General features: G+C 44.1%; 1 protein-coding gene across 3 annotated transcripts; it reads right to left on the bottom strand.

Annotated features, from left to right (window-relative positions):
* Window positions 1–2008: 2008 nt before the first annotated feature.
* Window positions 2009–25442, bottom strand: Tmem216 (transmembrane protein 216). Of its 3 annotated transcripts, none has more exons than XM_040747732.1 (5): window positions 25228–25442; window positions 6284–6385; window positions 5801–5893; window positions 3293–3494; window positions 2009–2568 (listed from the first exon to the last, which is right to left on the bottom strand). In XM_040747732.1, the coding sequence occupies exons 1-5, from the start codon at window positions 25364–25366 to the stop codon at window positions 2553–2555; spliced, it is 552 nt and encodes a 183-aa protein (XP_040603666.1). In that variant the 5' UTR covers window positions 25367–25442; the 3' UTR covers window positions 2009–2552. The 3 variants fall into 3 exon arrangements, with proteins under 3 accessions (XP_040603666.1, XP_040603671.1, XP_040603675.1); XM_040747737.1 differs by lacking the exon at window positions 25228–25442 and adding an exon at window positions 6939–7244; XM_040747741.1 differs by lacking the exon at window positions 25228–25442 and adding an exon at window positions 6925–7037.

Below are 25442 nucleotides of genomic sequence, written 5' to 3'. Positions count from 1 at the left end.
CAGCCTCCAAAGCCACAGAGAAACCCTGTCTCGAAAAACCAAAAAAAAGAAAAAAAGAAAAAGAAAGAAATGGAGCAGGAGGATAGTTTTCAGGCTGGACTAAGTAGAGAATCCCTGTTTCAAAAACAAAAATAAAACCAGGCCAGATGAGTGGTATGCCTATAGTCGTACATAGCACTTAGGAATTTGAAACGGGGAATCATTTGAAGCTACCTGTAAACACAAAGACTCTCCCCATCTTTAAAAAAAATTGTAAGCACGTATATTATAGTGTTTGCTTCATGATCACAGTAAAATGCTGTGATCTTCAAAACAGCTGCTAGAGCTGTGTTGAGATGGGGCCCCAGGCTAGTCTCAAAGCTGTGACCCTCTCACCCCTGCTTCCTTAGTAGTTGGGACTAAGATGTACCACCACATCCAGTCACTGCCTTGGTTTCTCTTTTGCATGACTATTCAAGTTCCAGCATCATCAAGAACAAAGAGCCGCCCATGAGAACCAGTGAACTAATCTTCCATATGTCCTAATCAGCATGTTCTGCCATTAAACCTCATCCTCAGTGGCATTGTAGGGGTACACCAATGAGCCCTGGCTGGGATCTGCTTGAGTTTACTTTGTGAATACTGGCTTGTAAAACAGGCTTTTACTTCTCACTTCTAAACCTGTAAAGTGGAGGAATTCAGTCTCAAAGGCCCTTTTGGGGCACTAGAGAGGTGGCTCTGAGGTTAAAAGCACTGGCTATTCTTCCAAAGGACCAGGGTTCAATTCCTAGCACCCACATGGCAACTTACAACTCAGCTATCTGTAACTCCATTTCCAGGGGATCTGATACCTTCACACTAATGCACACAAATATATATATGGATAAATATATATATGAATGGCTTTTTAAAGGCCCTTTTAAATTTTAACGAGATATAAAAGCCACTTTAATTTGTGCTCCTGGGCAAGGAGTTGAAACCAGTGAACATCTAAATTAAGTCAGGAAGTCACAGAGAATGAGTTCCTCTCTATTCTATGCCACTAACCAAAGCAAAGCTAGAGAAAGCAAGTGTGAGAAGCAGAAAATTGGTACTTAATGAGATAGGAGATGGGAACACCAGGGTAGTGCCTGTTAGACATTTTTGGTTTTTTGTTTGTTTGGTTGGTTGGTTTTTTTTGTTTGTTTGTTTGTTTTTGTTTGTTTTTTTGTGGTTGATCTTTGACCATAGACTCAAGGACAACTAGAAAGCAGGGACATGGAGAAGAGAAAACATGAGCATCAATGCTTTGATCTGTGGAGCCCAAAGAATGACAGCCTTAAGAAAGGGGGCTGGAGAGATGGACCAACAGTTAAGAGCATTGGCTGCCCTTCCACAAGACCCAAGTTCAATTCCCAGTACCCACATGGCAACTCAAAACTGTAACTCCAGTTCCAGGGGACCTGACACTCTCACACCAGTGCACATAAGATGAATTTAAATTATTAATAAAAATGTTAAGGGGGGGAGACTGTCTTAAAAAGCAGCATAGGAAAACAAAAATATTCCGAGATCTGCCTGATGGAAGACTGACCTCAAGGCTTCCTAAAATGGACTCTTTCACAACTCCTGGTAGCTCGCTGGAATAAAGTAACACGGCAATACTCAACAAGATACTGACCAATACATGTTCCTTTTAAGCTAACTCAAGGAAAAAGATTTTAGTCAGTTTTAGAATATACTTCTTTCAGTTTCTAATTATACATGGCCTATGCTGGAAAGAACTGAGACAAGCAAACTTGGGGCAGAGGTAAACATATATATATACAGTCTGACAAACCTGAAGAAGACAGACAAGATAGTAGTGCCTTTTGGCATTCAGGCTATAACTTGGGCATGGGGAGTAAGGATCAGAGGGACATTCCCATCACTATCTTTATGTCAGCTTACCACTAAACAGCCTCAGAACACACTGTTGGGATAGTTTATGCCCTCAGAAGAGATGAAACTTAAAGACAGTTGTCACACACAAAAGATAACCAGCCCCACATCAGAAAATAATTTTTATTATAAAACCATGTTTGCTTCATGATCAGAATAGAAAAATATTATGACTACTAAAAGGGTTCTGGATCTCCATCTCTGAGCATGGAGGGTGGGGGGTATTTGAATCAGCCCAGGAGGCCACCATCATGAGGATTTTCATGCTCATGTAGAACAGATGTGGTTCATATACAGGATGCTGTGGCTTAGGTCCTACTGGAAGCCCAACAAGCCTAGATGGTCCACACAAGGTGCTCTGGCCATGGCAACCAGGGAGGAGAACTTGAGGTCAGTAGGAAGCTATTAGACCAAGATAGCGACAGCCTTGCCAACCCCTACCATAAAATGTCAGTGTTTCCTGCTGATGATCCTGGGTTAAAGATGATGCCACTGTCCTCAGGTAGGTACTCAATGCCCAAATGTCTGTGATGAGGAAAAACCACACAACCTTTCCCAGGCCAACTTGACCTACCACATTTCACAAGTGTGGCTCAAGTACCAGAAGTTGTGTGTTGTCGTCCTGATGGGCTACCAGCTGGAATCCTTGTACTTCAGATCCTGTCCATACTAAAGGCAGAAAAAAAGATGTTAAAAGACCAGTGAGTGGAGCTGGAGAGATAGCTCAGTACTTAAGAGCATTGGCTGCTCTTCTAGAAGACCCAGGTTCAATTCCAAGCACCCACATGGCAGCTCAAAATTGTAACTCAAGGTGTAGTGGATCTGAATTCCTCACACAGACATACATGCAGGCAAAACACGAATACATATAAAATTAAAGTCCATTGAGTAACAGCTGTTAGCTTTAACTCTGTATATTTGAAGCCTCTTAACGCCAAAGAACCAAAAGACTATCTTCCTTAAAAAAGAAAATTTTGGGACTGGGGAGATGGTTCAGTGGGTAAAAAGTACTTGCCACCCAAGCATGAAGACCAGCACCCTTGGAAGGAGAGATGGGATTCTTGGGATAAGCTGACTAGCTTGGCTAGCTGGACTAGCCAAATTGGAGAGCTTTGGGTTCAAATATATAAGGTGGAAAGTGATTAATGAAGATATCTGATATCAACCTCTGGTCTGCATACACCCATACACACAACTATCTACCTGAATATTTGTGTATACACACAGGTGAACATACATACGTAGACCACACACACACAACCTTCCTACCTACTGAAAGAAAGAAAAGCATCTCCATAGACACCCCCTCAAATCCAGTTTTCCACACCTTCCAGGCCTTTAAATAACAATGCATCCCTCCCTGGGTGGGGACCCAGCCCTTCAGCAGAAATACCTGGAGAAGGTGGCCAACGTGAGCATCTCAAGCAGCAGCTCTGAGCCACAAAAGAAGAGCAAGATGCTGTTCATGATGGCTTCTAGACGGAGTACGTAGGTCTGCAGCAGTAGGTAATACGAAGCCATCATGGCAGATGGGAAGGTCAAGGCCACACTAATGCCAAGGGGCATCTTTCGCTGGCAGAGGTTTCCCTTTGTACCTAAAAAACACAGCACCCAGAGGTACCTCCAAGTGGTGATTACTTTTCCTGGCATCAGCCTGTTTTTTTCTCACCACAGGAAATATCTTGATGTGACAGATGGGCAGGGCAGAGAAAAATTTCCCTGAGTGGGAATGTCGTATTCAAAAGTGAAATCCAGCTGAACTAAAAATTTGAAGCTTCAGGACATTACAATTGACCTCACTTACTCCAGAGGCTCTGCTTCATTCTGACTCTACCCAGGGAGCAATGGGATTCTGCATCAAGAAAAAAAATTAGGAGGCAAAGACAGGTGGATCTCTTGAGTTTGAGGCCAGCCTGGTCTACATTGAGAGTTCAGGACAGCCAGGGCTAAGGTGTCAAAATTGAAAGTTCAAGATCATCCTGAACCAAAAAAAAAAAGTCATTTAGCCATTAATCCCAGCACTCGGGAGACTGATACAGGCGGATCTCTGTGAGTTCGAGACCAACCTGGCCTACAAGAGCTAGTTCCAGGACAGCCTCCAAAGCCACAGAGAAACCACATCTCAAAAAAAGATCCTGGTCTCCTTGCTTCAAAATATCAAAACCAAAGTGTGTGTGTATAACATATATGCATTTGTATCCAACAACAACTTATAAAAATTGTATATGTAAAATATACAATGTATATATGTATGTGTATGTGTATATATGTGTATACATATATATACACTAGAAACTTTTCAACTAATGAAAAACAAAATATAGAAAATGCATTAAAAGTTTCTGTTACTTGGAACTGGAGAGATGGATGGCTCAGTGGTTAAGAGCCATTGCCAATCTTCCTGAACCTAGGTTCAATTCCCAGCACCCAAATGGCAGCTCAATAGTCTGTAACTCCAGTTCCAGAGGACCTGATGCCCTCTTCTTTTTTTCCTTTTAATTCTTACTTGTATATTTATATGTGTTCCCAAAGGCCAGAAGACAACATTGGATCCCCTGGAATTGGAGTTACAGGCAAACTGGGGTCCTCCTGCAAAAGCCTCCTCATAACCACTGATCCATCTCTCCAGCCTAACACCTTCTTCTGACATCTGTTGGTATCAGACACAATGTGGTGTACAGACATACATACAAGCAAAACATCCATATACATAAAATAACTTTTAATTAAAAATTTTGTGTGTTCCAGGGGCTGGAGAGATGGATCAGTGGTTAAGAGCACAGGCTGCTCTTCCAGAGGTCCTGAGTTTGATTCCCAGCAACCACATGGTGGCTCACAGCCATCTGTAATGAGATCTGGTGCCTTCTGGCATGCAGACATACATGCAGGCAGAACAGTGTATACCCTAATAAATAAATAAATAGATCTTTTTTAAAAATTGGGGGGCTGGAGAGATGGCTCAGAGGTTAAGAGCAGTGACTGCTCCTCCTAGAGGTCCTGAGTTCAATTCTCAGCTACCACATGGTGGCTCACAACCATCTATTATGAGTTCTGTTGCCTTCTAGTGTGGAGGAAGAACACTGTATACATAGTAAATAAATAAATCTTTTAAAAAAATTTGTGTTCCAAAAGCCAAATATGGGTTCTGTAGTGTATAAATTTTTGTTGCTATTGCCAATGTAACTTGTGAAAAAAAATGTTGCCTTGTTTCAGCTTGCTTTTCTTTACTGAGTTTGAGCACATTAGCAAGTTTTTTGTTTTTTTGGTTTTTTTGAGATGGATCTCATTATGCAGTATTGGCTGGCCTGGGAGTCACTATGTGGCCTTGAATCCACAGAGATCCCTTTGCCTCTGCCTGGAAATCCTAGGATTAAAGACATGCCTCACCATGCTCACCCTGGCAAGATTTTTGATCCTCTGTAATCACTTACGTGAATTGACTGCTAGTATCCCTTTACCACTTCCTGCACTTGGGTTTGTATTTTAATACTGTTTTCAGATATGATAGGTCCTAAGTAATAAGGGTTTTTGCTCTCTTTCTGGGGTTTAAAAACTTCTAGAGAAACCCTAGAAGTGAAGGGAATCTTAGAGCTCTTAGGTATGTAATGCTTTATTCTCCCAAACAAAGCAAGGAGAAACAGGAACTCTTGTAGCTGTCAGGCAACTGGAAAGGAAGATCAAATGCTACTGCCAGCCTCCAGCCCCATTCAGAAACTCACAGGTAAACCTTAGTCTAAAATATGGAGCAGCAGCTCCGAGCTTCAGGGAAGAAGTAATGGAATATATTACCAGATTCAGACTCTGATAGTGAACCATAGGTTATGTTCTTTGTCTTGTTAATCAAGTTACAGGCTCCAGCATGTCTCATAAGGAATGGAAATATTTTCTGAACAACACTCACCAAAAAACAGTCGTATTACTTCAATGCCAAGATAAAGGAGCAGCATCACCACATCCAGGACTAGGTTGGCTGTTGGGTATGGCAGCAAGAGACCTGCCGGTGTAAAAGCCAGAGTCTGCAAACACCATCTAACAGTTCCCAGCACAATAAGGACTCTACTCATCACCCAATGAACGACTTAGTGAGGTGTGGATTTTTACTAAGTCTGTGGGGATTCCAATCTGCCTAATGACTGAGTTATAAAGGTACACAGATCTGAGGATGAGTCAGGATGGAGAAGCCCACTTTTCCCAAACTCAAGATAGTCTTGCTTCGAGAAATTTCCTACTGAATCATTCTAAAGCTATCAGTTGGAGAGACTTCTGCCTTGCAATGAAGAGAGATGCTGCAGGGGCCAGAAAAGAATGGAAGGTTCTTGGTGGGTGTTGGCACTGGGCTAAAGTGGAAAGGGTTGTTGGGGTAGTCAGTCAAGCCCAGCCTTACCTTTATACAGGAAGATAAGGAGCTCCAGCAGGAAATAGGTGGCATAGTACCACCCATTCAGAAAGAACAGGACTTCCAGAGGGGTTGAGGACAACCTTTTATCTGAAAAAAAAAAAAAAGCAACACAAAGAATGGGCAGAAGAGCAGCTGGAGCTCTGCTCCCTGTTTGGTTCTGTGTGATCTGAAGAAAACCCAAGGTCATGGTGAATCAAAGATAAATTGCTTATGAAGTGAGAGTATGAAGGGGGTGGCCTTCGACCTCCTTTCCCAGGAATCACTTTCAGGTCGACTTTTCTGGCAATTCAGCTATCATCACAGCTGAGAGGCACCTCAAGGATCCAACCCTGTCACTACTGAAGGGGAAATTGAGGCGCAGAGACCAGCAGCGTGTCTGTCCGGGGTCAGAGGATTCATAACTGAGCTATCCCAAAATAGGGACAGCCCGGGATTTTTTAAGGGTACAGTTTCCGAGTTCTGCACATGTAGGCACTCGGGATGACCAGGGAAACGCAAGCCTAATTCGGACAAATGAAGTGACGCCCCCACCCCCAACTCTTAAGAATGGAGGATTAGGTCGAGCTCGGAGAGCAGAGAGATGGAGGTCTGACAGGTACCGATGGGGTAAGGGCAGAGACACACACCTCCAGAGTCTCACCTCGCGGCGCCATGTTCAGTCTCCATGGAAACAGTGTACGCGGCAGCTCCTGGAGCAATGTGGCGCTGCCGGAAGCGGGGCACTGAGCGACCGGGGCTGGCCGCTCTGCCTGTCCATGCCACTCTATGATCACCCCACCGGGGGCGCGCGCGCGCGAAAGAGCGCTCGCCGCCAACCGTCTGCTGTGGTCTATGGGAGGATGACGGTTTTGTACGAAGCCAGAGAGTCCAGGAGACCCGAGCAGCTCTCGAACTCTCTATCCCCAGCGCCCTGGCGATGAGCCTGAGTGGCCCAGTGTGACAGTGTGGTCGGAGGATCGGCCCTGGGCCTTGTGAAAAACAAATGCCACTGTGGTGCTCTAGGCTTGCCTGGGCGGGCGGGGCTGGGGAGAGTGGTTGGCCTAACAAGACACTGAATCCGTCAGAAGAAGAGTGCCCTTTCTAGGAATACAAGTAAAAGAAGTGGCGCCATAACGTGATCCTCCTGCGACCCAAAAAGTGCAAGGGTGTTGAGGGGAAGCAGCATACACCCAAGTGCGAATTGAGAGGCGTTTCCAACAAGCTGAGCTATGAACCCTGGTTGCAATTTGAAGTAGCAAGAGCATGTTGTTGCAGGCAGGGGAGTGGAAGAGTAAGGTTTCTAAAGGGACGCAGGTTGTTGACTCAGCCGTTGGGCCTTAAAGTTTGTCAGACAGGCAACAAATAACTGGGAGGAATAACTTGTAATACAAATGCTACTACCAGCCGTGCGTTGGTGGCGCACGCCTTTAATCCCAGCACTCGGGAGGCAGAGGCAGGCGGATCTCTGTGAGTTCGAGGTCAGCCTGGTCTACAGAGTGAGTTCAGGGACAGCCTCCAAAGCCACAGAGAAACCCTGTCTCGAAAAACCAAAAAAAAAAAAACAAATGCTACTACCATAGCTAGTAGTTTTGTACCCCCTCTGGATCCCCCAAACCCATCAACAGACCAGATCCGATGCAAAAGCAAAGAATCTTTATGAGTTAACTCGGGTCCTCTCTGTCTTTCCGACACAGCAGGTAGAGTAGGCGGAACCCTGAGCAGCCGTGAGACAGGGCGTATATTGGGGATAAAGCAAGAGGCGAGGGCATGCCTGGGGGTCTGCTAGTTGCATAGTAACAGTCTCAGGATTGGTGTAACTCTGGGATGGGGGAACCTGTCCTGAGTTGATTGGTCAGCTGCAGCTGCAGAAAGGTTTCTGTGCCTGGAGGCTGTCCCAGGGCCATTGCTACCTACTGCATTCCACTGTTATCAGAAAAGCACATCCAAAGCCTGCCAGCTAACTTCTGCATACCATGTGGAGGGTATCTGGCAATTTATTCCCAGTAATTAGGGCCAGGGGATAGGGGGGCTCAGCACAGGCTGCTGAGTCAGGGCCTACATCCTGCTGGGTCTTTTCTGCAGCCTGTCATGGCTGCCAAAGCAGGGGCTGGGTGAGGTCTGGGCCCTTCAGTAGAAATGTGGATAAAGACAGAAATTGTTACTTCTCAACGAGACCTAAAGGGGAAGGGAAAAAGTAACTCCTCGACTGGGGAGAGAAATTCCTGTAGACAGCCTCCCTCCACTACTCCTCTCCTCCTCCTTTGCTTTCCTGGCTCCTTCGCCTGTGTTTTTGCCTTCCACGGGCATATTGTTTTGTTTTGTTTTGTTTCGGTTTGGTTTAGTTTGGTTAGACAGGTCTCCCTGTGTAGGCCAGGTAGGCCTCAAATTCTCCTGCCTTTGTTTCCCACCCAGTACTGGGATTATAGATGGGTGCTGCAATGCTCTGTGTGATCTAAGCTGGAACTTCTAGGGACCTTCTAACAAGGGCCAGGGCCAACTGAGGCAATGGAAAGGAACTCTGGTCCTGTATCCCATCTGCACTGTCTTTATACACACTCCTGCTCTGGGCCAGTTGCTTTTTTGTTTGTAAATCACCCTGTCCACACATTTAGGTGTTGTATATACTTACAGCTCTTTCATGCTACAGTGAAAAGCTCACCCCTTGTCAACAGAGATTATAGACTTTATATCACCTGGCTCTTTAAAAAACAACGCTGTTCAGAGGGTGTCACAACTACATAGGTGCCAAAAGTGGACACTGAGACTAAGTCAGTAAACATCAGGAACCTCAAAATAGCAGCCTGCTGTCCTGCCCCCAAGTCAGCGAGCATGACACAATGGGCCATGGCACCCACAAGTTTGCCAGGGCTGAGGAAACCAGGACAAAGACGCAGCATTCTTGCCAGGTGGTGGTGGTAGAGTATGCCTTCAAGCTCAACCCCTGAGAGGCACAGGCAGGCAGATCTCAAAGGTCAGCCTGGTCTACAAAGTGAATTCCAGGACTGCCAGGAATGTCATACAAAGAAATCCTGTCTTAAAGAACCATTAAAAAAAAAAAGACTCAGCATTCTTTTTAAACATTATTGATTAATTGATTCATTCATTGAAGTCATTGCATTTCTGGACTCTTAAGGCCTGGGCATGCTGGGCAAACACTCCCCATTGAACTGTATCTCTAGTCTTTAAGTTCTTTTGTTGTTGGGTTTTTTTGGGGGGGGGCTTCGAGGCAGGGTTTCTCTATGACTTTGAAGGCTGTCCTGGAACTAGCTCTTGCAGACAGGCTGGTCTCAAACTCACAGAAATCTGCCTGTCTCTGCCTCCCAAATGGTGGGATTAAAGACATGTGCCACCACCGCCTGGAGAACGTTTTGTGGCGGGCTTGTTTGTTTCTCTAAAGACTGTGTGGTGGGCTTGGTGTTTGTTTTCTCTTTTGATAGCATTCAGAATAGCTTCCTGTACCAAAGACACTAGAACATAGGAGTGAAGCCTCTGTGCAGGCTTCAGCTCCTCATCTCCGTTGTTCAATGTGTTTCGTAGGTGTTGTCTATTGCACTTTTGATAGAATGGCCATTTTTACTATGTTGTTAATCCTACTAATTCATGAGCATGGGAGATCTTTCCATTTTCTAATATCTTCTTCAATTTCCTCCTTCAGTGACTTGAAGTTTTTATCATACAAGTCTTTCTCTTACTTAGTTAGACATATCCCAATACATTATTTGAGGCTATTGTGGAAGGTGTTGGTCCTCTGATTTCTTTCTCAGATTGTTTGTCATTTGTACATAAGAGAGCTCCTGATTTTTGTGAGTTATTTTTGTATCTAGCCACTGTGCTGAAAGTGTTTATCAGCTGTAGGCATTTCCTAATGGAATTGGATCACTTATGTATACTATCATATCATCTGCAAATGAAGATACTTTGACTTCTTCCTTTCCAAATTGCATACCATTGGTCTCCTTCACTTGTCTTATTGTTCTAACTAAGACTTCAAGTGCTATATTGAATAGATATGGAGAATATATCCCTTATATTACCACTCTCTTCAAGATTTTTGTTTGTTGTTTGTTTTTTGAGACAGGGTTTCTCTGTATTGTTTTGATGCCTGTCCTGGAACTCGATCTGTAGACCAGGCTGGCCTTGAACTCACAGAGATCCACCTGCCTCTGCCTCCCAAGTGGTGGGAGGCGTTCTCTCCAAGACTTTTATCATGAAGGGATGTTGGATTTTGTTAAAGTCCTTCTCTGTATTAATATTGTCTTTAGGTTTCTTTATATAGTGTATTACATTTACATATGTTGAATAATCTTTACATCTTTGGGATGAAGCTTCCTTGATCACAGTGGATGATCTTTTTGATGTGTTCTTGAATTTGATTTGCAAGTGTTTTATTTTAAGACAGGGTTTCTTTTTGTAGGCTTGGCTGTCTTAGAACTCACTTTATAGACCAGGCTGGCTTCAAACTCAGAGGTCTGCCTGCTTCTGCCTCCCAAGTGCTAGGATTAAAGGTGTGCACCACCAGCCCAGCTGGTTTGTAAGTTTTTGTTTTGCTAGTTTGTTTCTATTTTATTGGTTTCAGCCCTGAGTTTGATTATTTGTTGCTGTCTACTCTTTTGGGGTATGAGTTCTTCTTTTTGTTCTAGAGTTTTCAGGTGAGCTATTGCTAGTATGATATCTCTCCAGTTTTTTAATATAAACACTTAGTGCTATAAGCTTACCTCATTTTTGTTTTGTTTTATGAGACAGGGTTTCTCTGTATTGTTTTGGAGGCTGTCGGAGAGCTTACCTCTTAAAACAGTCTGCATTGTGTCCCACAAATTTGGGTATGTCATGTATACATCTTCATTCAGTTCTAGAAAGTCTCTGATTTCTTTTTTTTTTTAATTTCTGTCTTGACCCATTTCTTTTTCGTTTTTCGAGACAGTGTGGAGCCTGTCCTGGAACTCACTCTATAGATCAGGCTGGCCTTGAACTCACAGAGATCTGCCTGCCTCTACCTCCCGAGTGCTGGGATTAAAGGCGTGCGCCACCAACGCCTGGCTTTTTTTTTTTTTAATTTCTGTCTTGACCTATTTCTTTTCTTTTTTCCAGACAGGGTGGAGCCTGTCCTGGAACTCACTCTGTAGACCAGGCTGGCCTTGAACTCACAGAAATCCACCAGTTTGCCTCCCAAGTGCAGGGATTAAAGGTGTGCACCAACCACTGTCCGGCTTGATCCATTTTTCAGTCAATAGAAAGCTGTTCAGTTTCCATGAGTTTGTAAGACTTTTCTTGTTTCTATTGTTGTTACTCAGCTTTAATCTGTGGTAGTCAAATAGGATGCAGAGTGTTATGTTGATTTTATTATGTCTATTGAAATTTACTTTGTGTCTGAGTATGGGGTCAATTTTGGAGAAAGTTCTAGGAGATGCTGAGAAGGTATATTCTTTTGTGTTTGGATAAAATGTTCTGTAAATATCTGTCAGGTTCATCTGGTTTATAAGCAACCTCAGTTAGCTCTAGCATTTCTCTGTTTAGTTTTTGTCTAGATGACCTGTCTATTGGCAAGAGCAGAGTATTGAAGTCTCCCACTATGAGTGTGTGAGGACCAATATGTGATTTAAGCTATAGTAGTATTTCTTTTCCAGACTTGGATGCCCTTGTGTTTGGGTGTTGTGGAATATTTCATTACACTGTGTAAAGATATGTCACTGTAATTTGTTTAATAGAAAGCTAAACAACCAATAGCTAGGCAGGAGGTATGGCAGGGACTTCTGGACAGAGAGAGCTTTGGGAAGAAGAAAGGTAGAATTTCCAGCCAGACCCTGAGGAAGTCAGACACGCAGGAGGGAAGGTAAAAGTCATGGGACATGCACAGCATGTAGATAAATAGGAACTGGTTAATTTAAGTTATAAGAGATATTTGAAGGGTTGGAGAGATGACTCAGAGGTTAAGAGCACTGGCTGCCCTTCCAGAGGACCTGAGTTCAATTCCAGCAACCACATGGTGGCTTACAACCACCTATAATGTGATCTGGTGCCCTCTTCTGGCCTGCAGGCAGAACATTGTATACATAATAAATAAATAAATCTTTAAAAAAAAAAAAAAAGAAAAAGAAAGATAGTTGGAAACAAACCCAAACTAAAGTTGAGTTTTTTTTTTTTCTCAAGACAGGGTTTCTCTGTGGCTTTGGAGGCTGTCCTGGTACTAGCTCTTGTAGACTAGGCTGGTCTTGAACTCACAGAGATCCACCTGCATCTGCCTCCTGAGTGCTGGAATTAAAGACATGTGCCACCAACGCCTGGCTCTCTGTGTAATTTTTTGTGAGCTGGCAGCCCAAAGAAAAATCCATTTATATTTGGGACGTAGATATTAAGAATTGAAATGTCCTCTTTGTAGATTTTTCCTTTGGTGAGTATGTAGTATCCTTCCCTATCTATTCTGATTAGTTTTGATTTGAAGTATATTTTGTCAGATATTAAGGTGACTACAACAGCTTGTTTCTTAGGTTCATTTGCTTGAAATATATTTTTTTCCACTTTTTACCTTGAGATAATGCCTATCCTTGATATTATGGTGTGTTTCATAGATGCAGCAGACAGATGGATCCTGTTTTTTATCCATTCTTTTAGAATGTGTCTTTTTATATAATTGGTTTAAATTTATTTTATGTGCACTGGTGTGAAGGTGTCAGATCCCCTAGAACTAGCGTTATAGTTGTGAGCTGCCATGTAGGTGCTGGGAATTGAACCTGGGTCCTCTGGAAGAGCAGCCAGTACTCTTAACCACTGAACCATCTCTCCAGACCACCGAACCATCTCTCCAGACGCAGTCTGCGTCTTTATATTGGGGAATTGAGGCAATTGATGATTGTTGGCTTCTGTTTTCTTGCTATTGGTGGTGGTGATGTGTGTGTGTTTGCACACGCTCGTGCACATGCTCACACTCAGGTTCACTTCCCTTCTTTGACTTTGTTCATCTGGGATTATTGATGCCCTGTGTTTACTTGGATGTCTTTAGTCTGGAGCTGACTTTGTAGCACTTTCTTTGGGATGGATTTGTAGATATTGATTATATTTGACTCTATTGTTGACTGTCTTATTCTCTCCAACTATGATGAGTGAAAGCTCTGCTGGGTGTAGCAGTCTGAGCAGGCATCTGTGGTCTCTTTTTTTTTTTTTTGTTTTGTTTTGTTTTGTTTTTGAGACAGGGTTTCTCTGTGGCTTTGGAGCCTGTCCTGGAACTCGCTTTGTAGATCAGGCTGGCCTTGAACTCACAGAGATCCACCTGCCTCTGCCTCCTGAGTGCTGGGATTAAAGGCGTGTGCCACCAACGCCTGGCTTTCATAGATTTTTTAAAGGGATTTATTTGTTTCCTCTTTAAGAACCTCTCTCATATTCACAAAGACTGTTCTAAGGTTTTTTTTTTCCTTGTGCTTCAGGTATGTTGAATATTCCAGGCCTGTTGTGCTAGGGTTGCTGGGCTCTTGTTGAGACAGAGTGTCCTAGCTGTTATTGTGTTTTTGCTCTGGTATCTAGGCATCTGGGATTAGGAAATTTATGTTCTAGATGCTGATATCTGGTCTTGTCTTTGTTGGGTGTGTGTTTTGTTCCTTGGTTTCTATTTGCTCTCTTTCTTAGCTTAGGAGAGTGGTGACTGTGTGTTGCCTGTAGGAAAATCTTCTGGGGTCCTGATAGGTGTAGGCACTGGGAGTTCCAAGTAAAATGTGTTTCTGTGTATTGGGACCTGAGACTTAGGAATGGGGATGGTCTGGGGGCAGTGAAGGGGCTTTACAAGAGGGAACAAATCAGGGTGTTCCAGCAGGATCTGCTTAGTTCCCTGGGAACTGGGGGCAGAGTAAGGAGAGGTCACAGCAACAGGTCTGCTATAGAGCTGGGGATGAGACTGAGGGGTTGGTGGAAGGATGAAGGGAGAGTTGAAGACCTCCAGTTAGCCTGCCTGCTTCCCTGGCCAGAGTAGCCTGTGGGTTCCCAGAGAGTGCCTGCTGGAGTTGGGGGCTGGGACAAAACCATGAGTGGAGGGAAGGAATTTTGGAGGGGAAGATTTGTGTGATGCCCTGGAGATGGGTGCAGGAGGGGAAGGGAGCCTGCAGGTGTTCTGCTGCAGATCTGGGGGTGAGGCTGGGGAAGTGGAGTTGAAGGAGCAGAGAGAAGTGAAGGCCTTCAATTAGTGTACCAGCTTCTCTGCCTAACATGGCCAGATCTTTGAGGTGGGGAGATCCACCTTTAATCTGGGCCACACCTTCTGCTGGCAGCCTGAATATAGGACATGGAAGAAGGGAGCTTGCCCTCTTTGCCTGCTTACTCTTGATCTCACTGGAACTTCCAGTCCTTCGCTGGGATCAGACTCTCCCTCTTGGAATTCTGGTGTACACTGAAGACCAGCTCAGATAGCCAGCCTTGTGGACTGAACAACTGCTGGATTCTTGAACCTTCTGTTGATAGATACCAATTGTTGGATCACAGCTCATAAACCATTCTAATAAACCCCATATAGATAGCTATTCATTCTATAAATGCTGTTCCTCTAGAGAACCTTGAATAATACACCTATTTTAAGTAAGTTTTAGTAGATTTTTTTGTTGTTGTTTCTATAACCCAGACTGGCCTTGAACTTCCTATGTAACTAAAGAGGGTTGTGAACTTCCAATCTTCCTGCCTCCACTTCCTTAGTGATTAGATAACAGAAGTATACCAGTCAGCTTTTTTTTTTAAGATTTATTTATTATGTATGTATGTCTGCATGTATGCCTGCAGGCCAGAAGAGGGCACCAGATCTCATTTCAGATGGTTGTGAGCAATCATGTGGTTTTTGGGAATTGAACTCAGGACCTCTGGAAGAACAATCAGTGCATCAGTGCTGTTAACTTCTGAGCTATCTCTCCAGCCCTCAACTTTTTTTTTTTTTTCCGAGACAGGGTTTCTCTGTAGCTTTGGAGGCTGTCCTGGAACTCACTTTGTAGACCAGGCTGGCCTCAAACTCACAGAGATCCACCTGCCTCTGCCTCCCGAGTGCTGGGATTAAAGGCATGCGCCACCAACACCCAGCTTTTTTTGGTTTTTCAAGACAGGGTTTCTTTTTTTGGTTTTTTTTGTTGTTGTTGTTGTTGTTGTTGTTGTTTTTTTCAAGACAGGGTTTCTCTGTATTGTTTTGGAGGCTGTTGGTCCAGCCCGGCCTCGAACTCACAGAGATCCGCCTGCCTCTGCCTCCCGAGTGCTGGGATTAAAGGTGTGCGCCACCAACGCCCGGACCTCAACTCTTGATAAAAAAAAAAATACATTAATTTTTGTGTATGTGATGGGGTATGATAAGTTCTGTGCTTTCTCCTGGTGAACCACTGAAACTAGGTGTGGTCGTGGGAACTACTGACATAGATATGTCATCTTTCTTTTTTTTTTAAAAGATCTATTTAATTATGTATACAGTATCCTGCCTGCATGTATGCCTGCAGGCCAGAAGAGGTCACTAGATCTCATTACATGTGTTTGTGATCCACCATGTGGTTGCTGGGAATTGAACTCAGGACCTCTGAAAAAGCATCCAGTGCTCTTAACCTGTGAGCCTGATATATTATCTTTTTAAAGGTTTATTTGTTTTTTATATTATGTACCTGAGTGTTTTTGCCTTTGTGTATGTGCACCTTGTGTGTGCAGTGCCTGAGGAGGCACAAGAACAGGAGTAACAGATGTTTCAGAGCTTTCTTCCATGTGGGTACTGGGAACCAAATCCTGGACTTCAGATAGAGTAGTTAAGTGCTGTGAGCCATTTCTCCAGCCTGATCCATTCTCCTATGTCTATGGCTGGATTTCACTTACTAACGTTTTCTTCAGGTCTTGTGTTCATGAAAGGAACTGGTCCAGAGCGAGTTCCAGGACAGCCACCAAAACAATACAGAGAAACCCTGTCTTGAAAAAAAAAAAAAGAAAGAAAGAAAAAGAAGGGGAAGAAAAGAAAGAAAGAAAGGAACTGGTCTGTAACTTTACTTTCTTGTAAGGACATTGTCAAATGGGTATTAAGGTTAAGTTACCTTCATAAAATAAAATAAAATAAAGGCTGGGCTGGAGAGATGGCTCACAGGTTAAGAGCACTGGATGCTTTTTCAGGGGTCCTGAGCTCAATTCCCAGGAACCACATGGTGGCTCACAACCATCTATAATTTGATCTGGCGCCCTCATCTGGCCTGTAGGCAGAACACTGTATACATAATAAATCTTTTTTTTTTTTTAATGGCGCAAGACTACGAATGTAGCTCAGTGACACAGTGCTTGCCTAGCATATGTAAGGTCCTGGGTTTGATCCTCAGCCACAAAAAAGAAGAAAAAAGAGGCACGGGGCAAGGGAGCAAAAGCAGGCAAAGCGAAGCAGCAGCAGCAGCATTGCTGGGGAGATGGATGATGCGTGCCTGTAATCTTAGTCCTCAGGAGCGGGAGGTGGGGCGGTCTGACATCGGCCACCATGGGCTGTATAGCAAGACTCTGTCTCAAAAGGAACAAATAAGGGGGCTGGAGAGATGACTACGAAGTTAAGAGTCCTTGCTACTCTCCCAGAGGACTAAAATCAGGTGGCTCACGCCCACAAGTAGACATGTACACCTACACATAATTAAAATGACAATGAAGATAAATCTTTAAAAAATAAAATGAATGCCATTAATTCCAGCACTGGGGAGGCAAAGGTAGGTGGATCTCTGTGAGTTCAAGACCAGCCTGGTCTAGAAGAGCTATTTCCAGGACAGCCTCCAAAACCACAAAGAAACCCTGTCTTGAAACACCCCCCCCCAAAATAAATAAATAAAGTAAAATGAAGCAGAAGCTTCTCTTGTTCTAATCTCTGGAAGAGATGAAGAGATTAGGTATTTCTTTAAATGTGAAATTTCACTGATAAAGCAAAGCTAAATCCGGAATTTTTGTGTGTGTGAATGTCTCTAAGTTCTTTTAATGTATTTAAGACAGTTTATATTTTCTACCTCTCCAGTAAGGTTGGAATACTCTTGTTTTTCTTTTTTTAAATAATTTTTTAATAAATTAGAAACAATCTTATTTTGCATATCAATCCCAGTTCCCTCTCCCTCGCATCCTCCCATGATACTCTTGTTTTTCCAAGACCTTCCCATTCTTTAAAATAAAATCCCAAATATCATGACTCAAGTTTTTATTGCCTGTGAGAACCACAGGACAGCCCCTTTTCCTTCCTGATACCGTTTGTATTTGCGGGATTGTCTTGTTTTGCTTTGAGGGACTAGGAACTGAACCCAGGACTCAGGAGGTTCCTCTGTATCCTGGCAGAGTAGCTCCGCCTTGCAGCAAGTTGCCATTTAACATCCCGGGGTTCCAGAGGGCAGCAAAGCAATCCTTCCCACTGTAGGGCAGTGTTTGCCGAGAGCAGCAGAATCCCTGATAGCAATCAGGATGTGCACGCTGAACTTTCCCAGTCTCTCTCTGGCTTTGTCTGTGTCTTTTGTCTCAGCCTGCAGTTACCCCAGCATTTTAACACTAGGTAGCGCTCTGAACCTAGATTTGCAGCCATGTGCTGCACTTTTTTTTTTTTTTTTTTTTTTGGTTTTTCGAGACAGGGTTTCTTTGTGGCTTTGGAGGCTATCCTGGAACTCACTTGGTAGTCCAGGCTGGTCTCGAACTCACAGAGATCCGCCTGCCTCTGCCTCCCGAGTGCTGGGATTAAAGGCGTGCGCCACCAACGCCCAGCTGCACTTTTTTTTTTTAAACATTGTATTTGTGCATGCATTTTGTGTGTGAGAGAGGAAAGAGTGGAGAGAGAGAGAGAGAGAGAGAGAGAGAGAGAGAGAGAGAGAGAGAGAGAGAGAGAGAGAGAGAGAGAGAGCGCATGATGGGTGTGCCCATGCCACCACTAGAATGTGAAGACTAGAGGACAACTTTTAGGAGTCATTTCTCTCCATTATGTGGTCCTGCAGTTCAAATTCGGTCACTTGGTCATCTCACCAGTTTTATACATTTAGAGCCATCTAAAATAGGCCTTTCTGGGGGCTGGAGAGATGGCTCAAAGGTTAAGAGCACTGGCTGGTCTTCCAAAGGTCCTGAGTTCAATTCCCAGCCACCACATGGTGGCTCAAAACCATCTGTAATGAGATCTCATACCCTCTCTGGCTTGCATGCCAGAACACTGTATGCATTATAAATAAATAAATCTTTAAAAAAAAAATAGCCCTTTCTGGGCCGGCAAGATGGCTCAGTGGGTAAAGGCCTTTCTCACCAATCCTGATACCTGACTTCAAGCCCCAAGACCTGATAGTGAAAGTATAAAATCAGCTCCTGAAAGTTGTCCTCTGATCACCACATGCGCTGGTGGAGCTCTCTTCTTTAGTGGAATGTGACTGTGATACACCCAGATACAGGCCTTTTTCTTTTTTCTCACTGTGTACCCCTGGCTGGACTAGAAATAATACACACACACACACACACACACACACACACACACACCAGGCTGCCTTTGAACTGGAAGAGATCCACCTGCCTTGCCCCCCCAAGTGCTGGGATTAAAGGTGTGTGTCACCACCGCCCGGCTCCTGCCTGCTCTTTTCTTTCTCTTTGCCTCCTAAGCTCTAATTATATTTATGTTAGACCATCTGATTCTCCCTAATAGTTCCTGAAACTGGGTTGTCCTATTTCTCTTCCATCTGTTCTTTGGTTTGGATAATTTCTGTTGTCTGTCTTCCAGGCCACTGATCCTTACTCAAGTCCTCTGACTGTTAAACTAGAGGTAGGATAGAAAGAAAAAGCTAAGGGGATATGAGAACGGGATGAGGCCCCTTCCACTACACACACCCTCACCTGGTGGAGAACCTTGGCATGTTGGGCTTGTCTGTAAACGCAGCATTCAGAAGGCAGAGACAGGAGGACTGCCAGTTCAGGGGCAGCCTAGGAACAGCAAGATGACCCTGTAGGTAAAGGCTCTTTCACCAAAACTAATGACCTGAGTTTGATCTCTGGGATGCACATGATTAAAGAAGAAAACCAACTCCTCAAGTTGTTCTCTGCCTTTCACCTGATACGCAGTATGACACACACGTAAATAAAATGTAAAAAAAAAATAGAAAAGAAATTGAACAAACTGGAGGGATGGGAGTACCATAAAGAGTGCCCACAAACATAATACCCCTTTAACCAAAGGTAGCTCCTACTTGTAATGCCAGCACTCAGGATGCTAAGGCAAGAATATATAAAGTTTGAGGCTAGTGTGGACTGCATTAGACTCTCAAAAAATCAAAGAGGGGTTGGTGAGATTGAAACGTGTTTGCTGTCAAACCTGATGAATTCAATCCCAAAGGGAGGAGAGAACTGACTACCCCAAGTTGTCCTCTGACCTACATATGTACTCTATGACATGTATACAGCTCCCCTCCAACACACAAATAAGTAAATGTGAGCTAGGGAACTGGCTCAGTGATTAAGAACACTTGTTCCTTTTGTAGAGGACTTGGGCTTAATTCTTAGCACCCACATGGTGTAACTCCGGTCCCGGGAGATCTGATGTTCTCTTCTGATCTCCTTTGGCACCAGGCACAGATACGGTACACATTCATACTTGCAGGGAAAACACTCATACACATGAATCTTAGCTATCCCTCCAACCCTATAAACATGAATCTTTAAATTTTTTTTTAAAAATTCAAGGGCATCCTCACCTACCTAGTGAGTTTGAGCCAGAACTGGGCTACCCGAGACCTTGTCTCAAAATAATAGAAAACAAAATATGATTGTGAAAGCCCCAGAAGACAGAGAGAGACAAAAGGAGTCTTAACACACTGAGCCATCTCCCCAGTCTTCCAAAATGTTATTAGATGTGTAAAGACTTGGTGTCTCCAAATTGTTTTCACTCCCGCTCCTTCCTCTGCTAGACAAGATGAGAATTATTCACCTTAACCCAACTAGGATGGAAGCTATACTGCAACATCATCTCCTGACCTGGGGTTCTGAAGATTGATCCAAGGACGTGTGCTTGGCACGTACTCAACCTCTGAGTGATTCCCTAACCCATCACTGCAAACCTAACGTGCCTCATGACACGTTTCTGCTTGTTCCCAGTAAGGAGACCTGATCCTTCACCCTCCACCTCATGGGTGTTGGCTTGTAATTATCAGCACCATCAGCCTAAAATCTTGCTCTGCTTTTCAGAGTTTGAGGCTTTTTTTTTTTTTTTTTGCCCCTGGCCTTCCTCTAGTCTTACAATTTGGAATACCTCAGGGCAAAATTTGTTATGTTTCAGAGCTCCCCAAGTCCCCAGTTTTGTCCCTCCATGTTCGGAGGCCACTCAGTTCAACTGGCTTGTTTGTGACCAGGTGCATTCTTGGATTCCTAAACTTTTACTCAAACTCAGAACAGCAAATAAGCCCTGGAAGAAACTCCTGCAATTGTTGGCTCACTTGTGTGTCCTACTCTGCAATGGAAGGCTCTGGTCCCTCTGGCTTCAGCAGTGGTTGGGAACACGCATTCACACAGTACATTTGCGTATGTTCCTGTAGTTGCTAGCGTCACAGTCTGGGCTCTGACAGTCCCAACAAGCGACACTGGGGCAGCCATCCTCAATATACCAATTAAAGAGTTAATAGTGAAAACAGAAACAGGAGACTTAGTCAACGTGGCTACATAGACAAAAGGAGCAAGTGAACAGGTCCAGTGACTCCCCTGCCAAAAGGCCATCTTCTAGGTCCTACACGAAGTTATGGTTTAGAGAGAGGGCAAGAGTATGTATAGGGAAATAATCCTGGTCAAGCTGCGGTCCCGCCCATCACTGACTGACTCATCATTGCTTCTGCTCCAGTCTGTCCTCCAAAATGGAGTTGGCAAAATCTTTTTGGGAGAGGATTTTTTTTTCTCGAGACAGGGTTTCTCTGTGGCTTTGGAGGCTGTCCTGGAACTCGCTTGGTAGTCCAGGCTGGTCTCGAACTCACAGAGATCCACCTGCCTCTGCCTCCCGAGTGCTGGGGAGGATTTTTTTTTGGGGGGGGGACTGGTGTCAGGGTTACAGACTTCACCTTCCCTCAACATAGGATTCCTAGGAAAAAATTTTTTTTTTTTTTGGTTTTTCGAGACAGGGTTTCTCTGTATTGTCTTGGAAGCTGTCCTGGAACTCGCTTTGTAGACCAGGCTGGCCTCGAACTCACAGAGATCCACCTGTCTCTGCCTCCCGAGTGCTGGGATTAAAGGCATGCGCCACCAATGCCCGGCTCCTAGGAAAATTTTAATAAATTTTAATATTTAGGGGCCTATTGTTTTAATAATCTATTAGCCAAAGGAAAGGGCACAAGTGTCTGTTTAGGCTATCTTATTTCTTTTCAGTATGAGAGTGCGTGTGTGTGTGTGTGTGTGTGTGTGTGTGTGTGTGTGTGTGTGTGTGTGTTTGAGGGTGGGGTGGTCAGATGGAATCCAGGGCTTGTACATGCTGAGCACACAGTCTATCACTGAGCTGCTACCATCTCTCTCTGAGACTGTTGAAAAAGTGACATTTGTTTGTGTGTTTTATCTAGTTTTTCTAGTTCTTGGCCAGCTAGAAGCAATTCTGCTCTACTGAAAGTAGGACTAGATAAACACCCTTTTTTCTTTTTGTTTTTTTGTTTTTTTGAGAAAGGGTTTCTTGTACTGCAGGCTGGCTTCCAACTGTATAGCAGAGGATGACCTTGAGCCTTCTGTTCCTTCTGCCTACACCTCCAAAGTGCCTGGATTACAGACAAGAGACCACCACACCCAATTTGTGCAGTTCTTGGGATCAAACCCAGGGCTTTGTGGATGTTAGACAAGCATTGTCCTCAGGTACATCCCAGTCTCTTTTTAGACTACAGTAACAGTTTGTTTCTTTTTTTCTTTTTCTTTTTCTTTTGTTTTTGTTTTTTGTTTTTTGGGTTTTTTTTTTTTTTTTTTTTGGTTTTTTCGAGACAGGGTTTCTCTGTGGCTTTGGAGGCTGTCCTAGAACTCGCTTGGTAGTCCAGGCTGGCCTCGAACTCACAGAGATCCACCTGCCTCTGCCTCCTGAGTGCTGGGATTAAAGGCGTGCGCCACCAACGCCCGGCTTGTTTTTGTTTTTGAGATAAGGTTTCTCCGTGTAACTGCTGAACTAGCTCTCTAGACCAGGCTGGCCTCAGACTCACAAACATCGGCCTGTCTGTGCCTCCTGAGTACTGGGACTAAAGACATGTGCAGCCAGTGCCCGGCAGCTTGTTCCTTAAAAATATTAAACATTTATTTAATGTGTGTTGGGGGGAGACAGAAAGCTAGGGTGGGGGAGAGAACAGTCTGTGGGAGTTAATTCTCTCCTTCCACAAGTAGGTCCTGGAGATCTGATCTAACTCAGGTCCTCAGGTTTGGCTGCAGGCTCTTTTGCCTGTTGAGCCATCTTGCTGGCCTGGTTACTTGTTATTTAAAGGCTCCACCGCTCCACTTAGCTCTTATCTGTCCCAGTGCTTGTCATCTTATCTTTCTGAGTTGTCCAGCTGGTACTTGCTTGGATAGCTGATGTAACTTTTTTTGTTGTTGCTGCTGTCCTTATCTTTGGTGGCATCCTGCACCCCAGCACTGGGTATTGAACACAGGACCCTTTTGCATGCAAGTTACATGCTATGCTTCTGAGCTACACCCCAGGCCGGATGGCTGTTGTTGTTCCTTCAAAAATTCTTGACTTATAGAAGTCAGGCAAATAGCTGACTCCATATGTTACTATTTTAGTATAAAGGGCACAACGGAGGCTGGGTGTGTTGACTCACATACAAGAGACCAGCACTCAGGAAGCCAAGACTGGGAATCACCATGTGTTTGAGCCAGCCTGAGCTACACAGTTCCAAGCTAGCAAAACAAAGCAAAATAGAACACAACTCAAAGATAAGTGCTAGAATGAGGTTCATCCACTCCCTCTCCATGTGCGGGCGCTACCCTCATCTATGGCACCTGGATTTGCTTTTTCATTTCAGTCACTCTCTGAATTGTTCTTTAGGACTTCTGAAAGGGCTCCACCACATGTGTGTGACTGAATAATTATTGGTGGTTGGTGACTGGCTTCATCTTCAGCACTCCTTCCTCTCCAGAGGTCTGGGTGGGCCTGAAAGCTCCCACCCTTTAATCACAGGAGCTCCCCAACAGCCAGCCATACCAAGTGAAGCAATCCAGACACCTTCAACTCATCAGCATCCAAAATGATGATGAGAGTTTTGAGAATTAAATGTCAGGAAACAGGGCAGAAACCAAATATATTTTATGCCCCCCTCCACATTACAAGTATCTATAAAATATGCATAGTGTCAAGGATTTGAAATAAATGACTGAGGTAGAATTATAGCAATTTTTCCTTTGTAAGGTAGAATTATAGGAATTTTTCCTTTGTAAAATGTTTCTGATTGGGGCTGGAAAGAGGATTCAGTTGTTAAAAACACTGACTGTTCTTCCAGAGAACCCAGGCTCAATTCCCAGCACCCACATGGCAGCTCACAACTATAACCCCAGTGCCAGGCAATCAGACACCCTCACACAGACAAATTTGCACATAAAAGAAAAAATGATTCTGATCATTATCATATTGTCTGTTAGAAGGCTATAAATAAAGCCTACAGTATGGTAGCACATGCCCATTATCACAATATAGCAGGCTTTTTCTATACCATCAGCTCCCAAATGACAACATGGAGACTTATTATCAATTATGAAAGCTTGGCCTTTAGCTTGGTCTTGTCCCACTAGCTCTTATAACTTAAATTAACTCATTTATATTAATCTCCATTTTGCCTTGTGTCTTTTTACCTCCCCCTCCATCTTGCACCCCTGTTTCCTCTCTGTGTCTTCTGGCATCTCTCCCACACCTAGAGTCAACTCATCTTTCTCACTCTCTGCTCAGGAGTTTTGCCTAACCTCTTCCTGACCAGCTATTGGCCATTCAGCTCTTTATTAAGCCATGACAAAGATACATCCTCACAGTGTAAGAAAGGATTATTCCGCCAGGCAGTGGTGGCACACACCTTTAATCCCAGTATTCAGGAGACAGAGGCAGGTGAATCTCTGTGAGTTCGAGACCAGTCTGGTCTACAAGAGCTAGTTCCAAGACAGCCTCCAAAGCCACAGAGAAACCCTGTCTCAAAAAACCAAAAAAAAAAAAAAAAAAAGGATTACCATAACATTACAACACTCAAGAGGCTGAGGCAGGAGAAGCGAATCTTGAGTTGGAGGCCAGTGTGTGATACACAGAAAAATCTGTCTTTAACAAAAGGGGAAAGGATTCCATAAATAGATACAGATTATCAAGGAGGGCAGGGACAAGAAACTCTAGTGGATTGGGGATGGTAATGGAGATTGTGGTGTATTCCTTTTTACAGGGTTTAGGATGAAATCCAATGTCTCACACATGTTAGGTGTGTTTTACCACTGAGCTGTATTCCAACCTTATATAATATGTATGTATTCATGCATGCATGCATTTGTTGAGACAGGGTCATGCTATATTGACTAGACCACCTCTGCCTTCCAACTGGCTGGAATTATAGATGTGTGCCACTGTACCTGGCTTAGATGTTTTTATAACTTGAATTCTGTGCCATGTGAATGCCTAAATATTATGTTTTAGCCTAGGGGCTAATCAGGCCATGCGCACTGCAGCAGCCTCTTTCTCATAGCTGCTGTGAGGGAAACTGAGAGCCTGTCACTAAAGCTGAAGCTGTCTAACATGTGCCCCAAGTGCCCAGATTCCTAGAGAAAGGCAGGTGTTCTAACTCTCACTTCTCCAAGGAAGTCTGTAGGCTCAGGCTGCCAGGCATGGAGTCAACAGAGGGCCACCAGTGTAATGGGCACACTAGATGTGCCTCTCCTCTCTACTGCCCCCACATTCTCAAGGGAAGGTCATACATTCCTTCCCCATGCCTTCACTCCCACCCCATCCAACCCGTGCTGGGGAATCAAAGACAGCCTAGGGGCAGGCCTGTGCTGTGGAGTGAACTACTCACCAACTCTGAAGTCTGTAAGAAGGGACTCCCACTCGGTCACACGGGCCTGAGCTCTCCTCAGAACCTTCTTCATGCTGCCGTCTGTCTGTCTGTCCCTGGTATTAATAACTCTTCTATACTCCCCAATCTCCTGTGACATAGAGCTGAGTCCCCGAGTAGTAACCAATGTGGATAAAGATCCCTGCCTCAGAGCCTATCTCTATGGAACCAGACCT

Source organism: Mesocricetus auratus, unplaced genomic scaffold (genome assembly GCF_017639785.1).
Source record: "Mesocricetus auratus isolate SY011 unplaced genomic scaffold, BCM_Maur_2.0 Super-Scaffold_4256, whole genome shotgun sequence".
Taxonomy (NCBI): domain Eukaryota; kingdom Metazoa; phylum Chordata; class Mammalia; order Rodentia; family Cricetidae; genus Mesocricetus; species Mesocricetus auratus.
This window is presented reverse-complemented; position numbering and strand designations above follow the sequence as displayed.

Excerpts from the sequence above, each read along its gene's own strand:
- Tmem216 (XM_040747732.1), bottom strand. The coding sequence starts at position 25,366 with ATGTCACAGGAGATTGGGGAGTATAGAAGAGTTATTAATACCAGGGAC. Across the intron at positions 6,386-25,227 it reads TCTTACAGACTTCAGAGTTG|ATAAAAGGTTGTCCTCAACC; the intron begins GTGAGTAGTTCA and ends TTTTTTTTTCAG. Across the intron at positions 3,495-5,800 it reads AGTAATACGACTGTTTTTTG|GTACAAAGGGAAACCTCTGC; the intron begins GTGAGTGTTGTT and ends TGTGTTTTTTAG.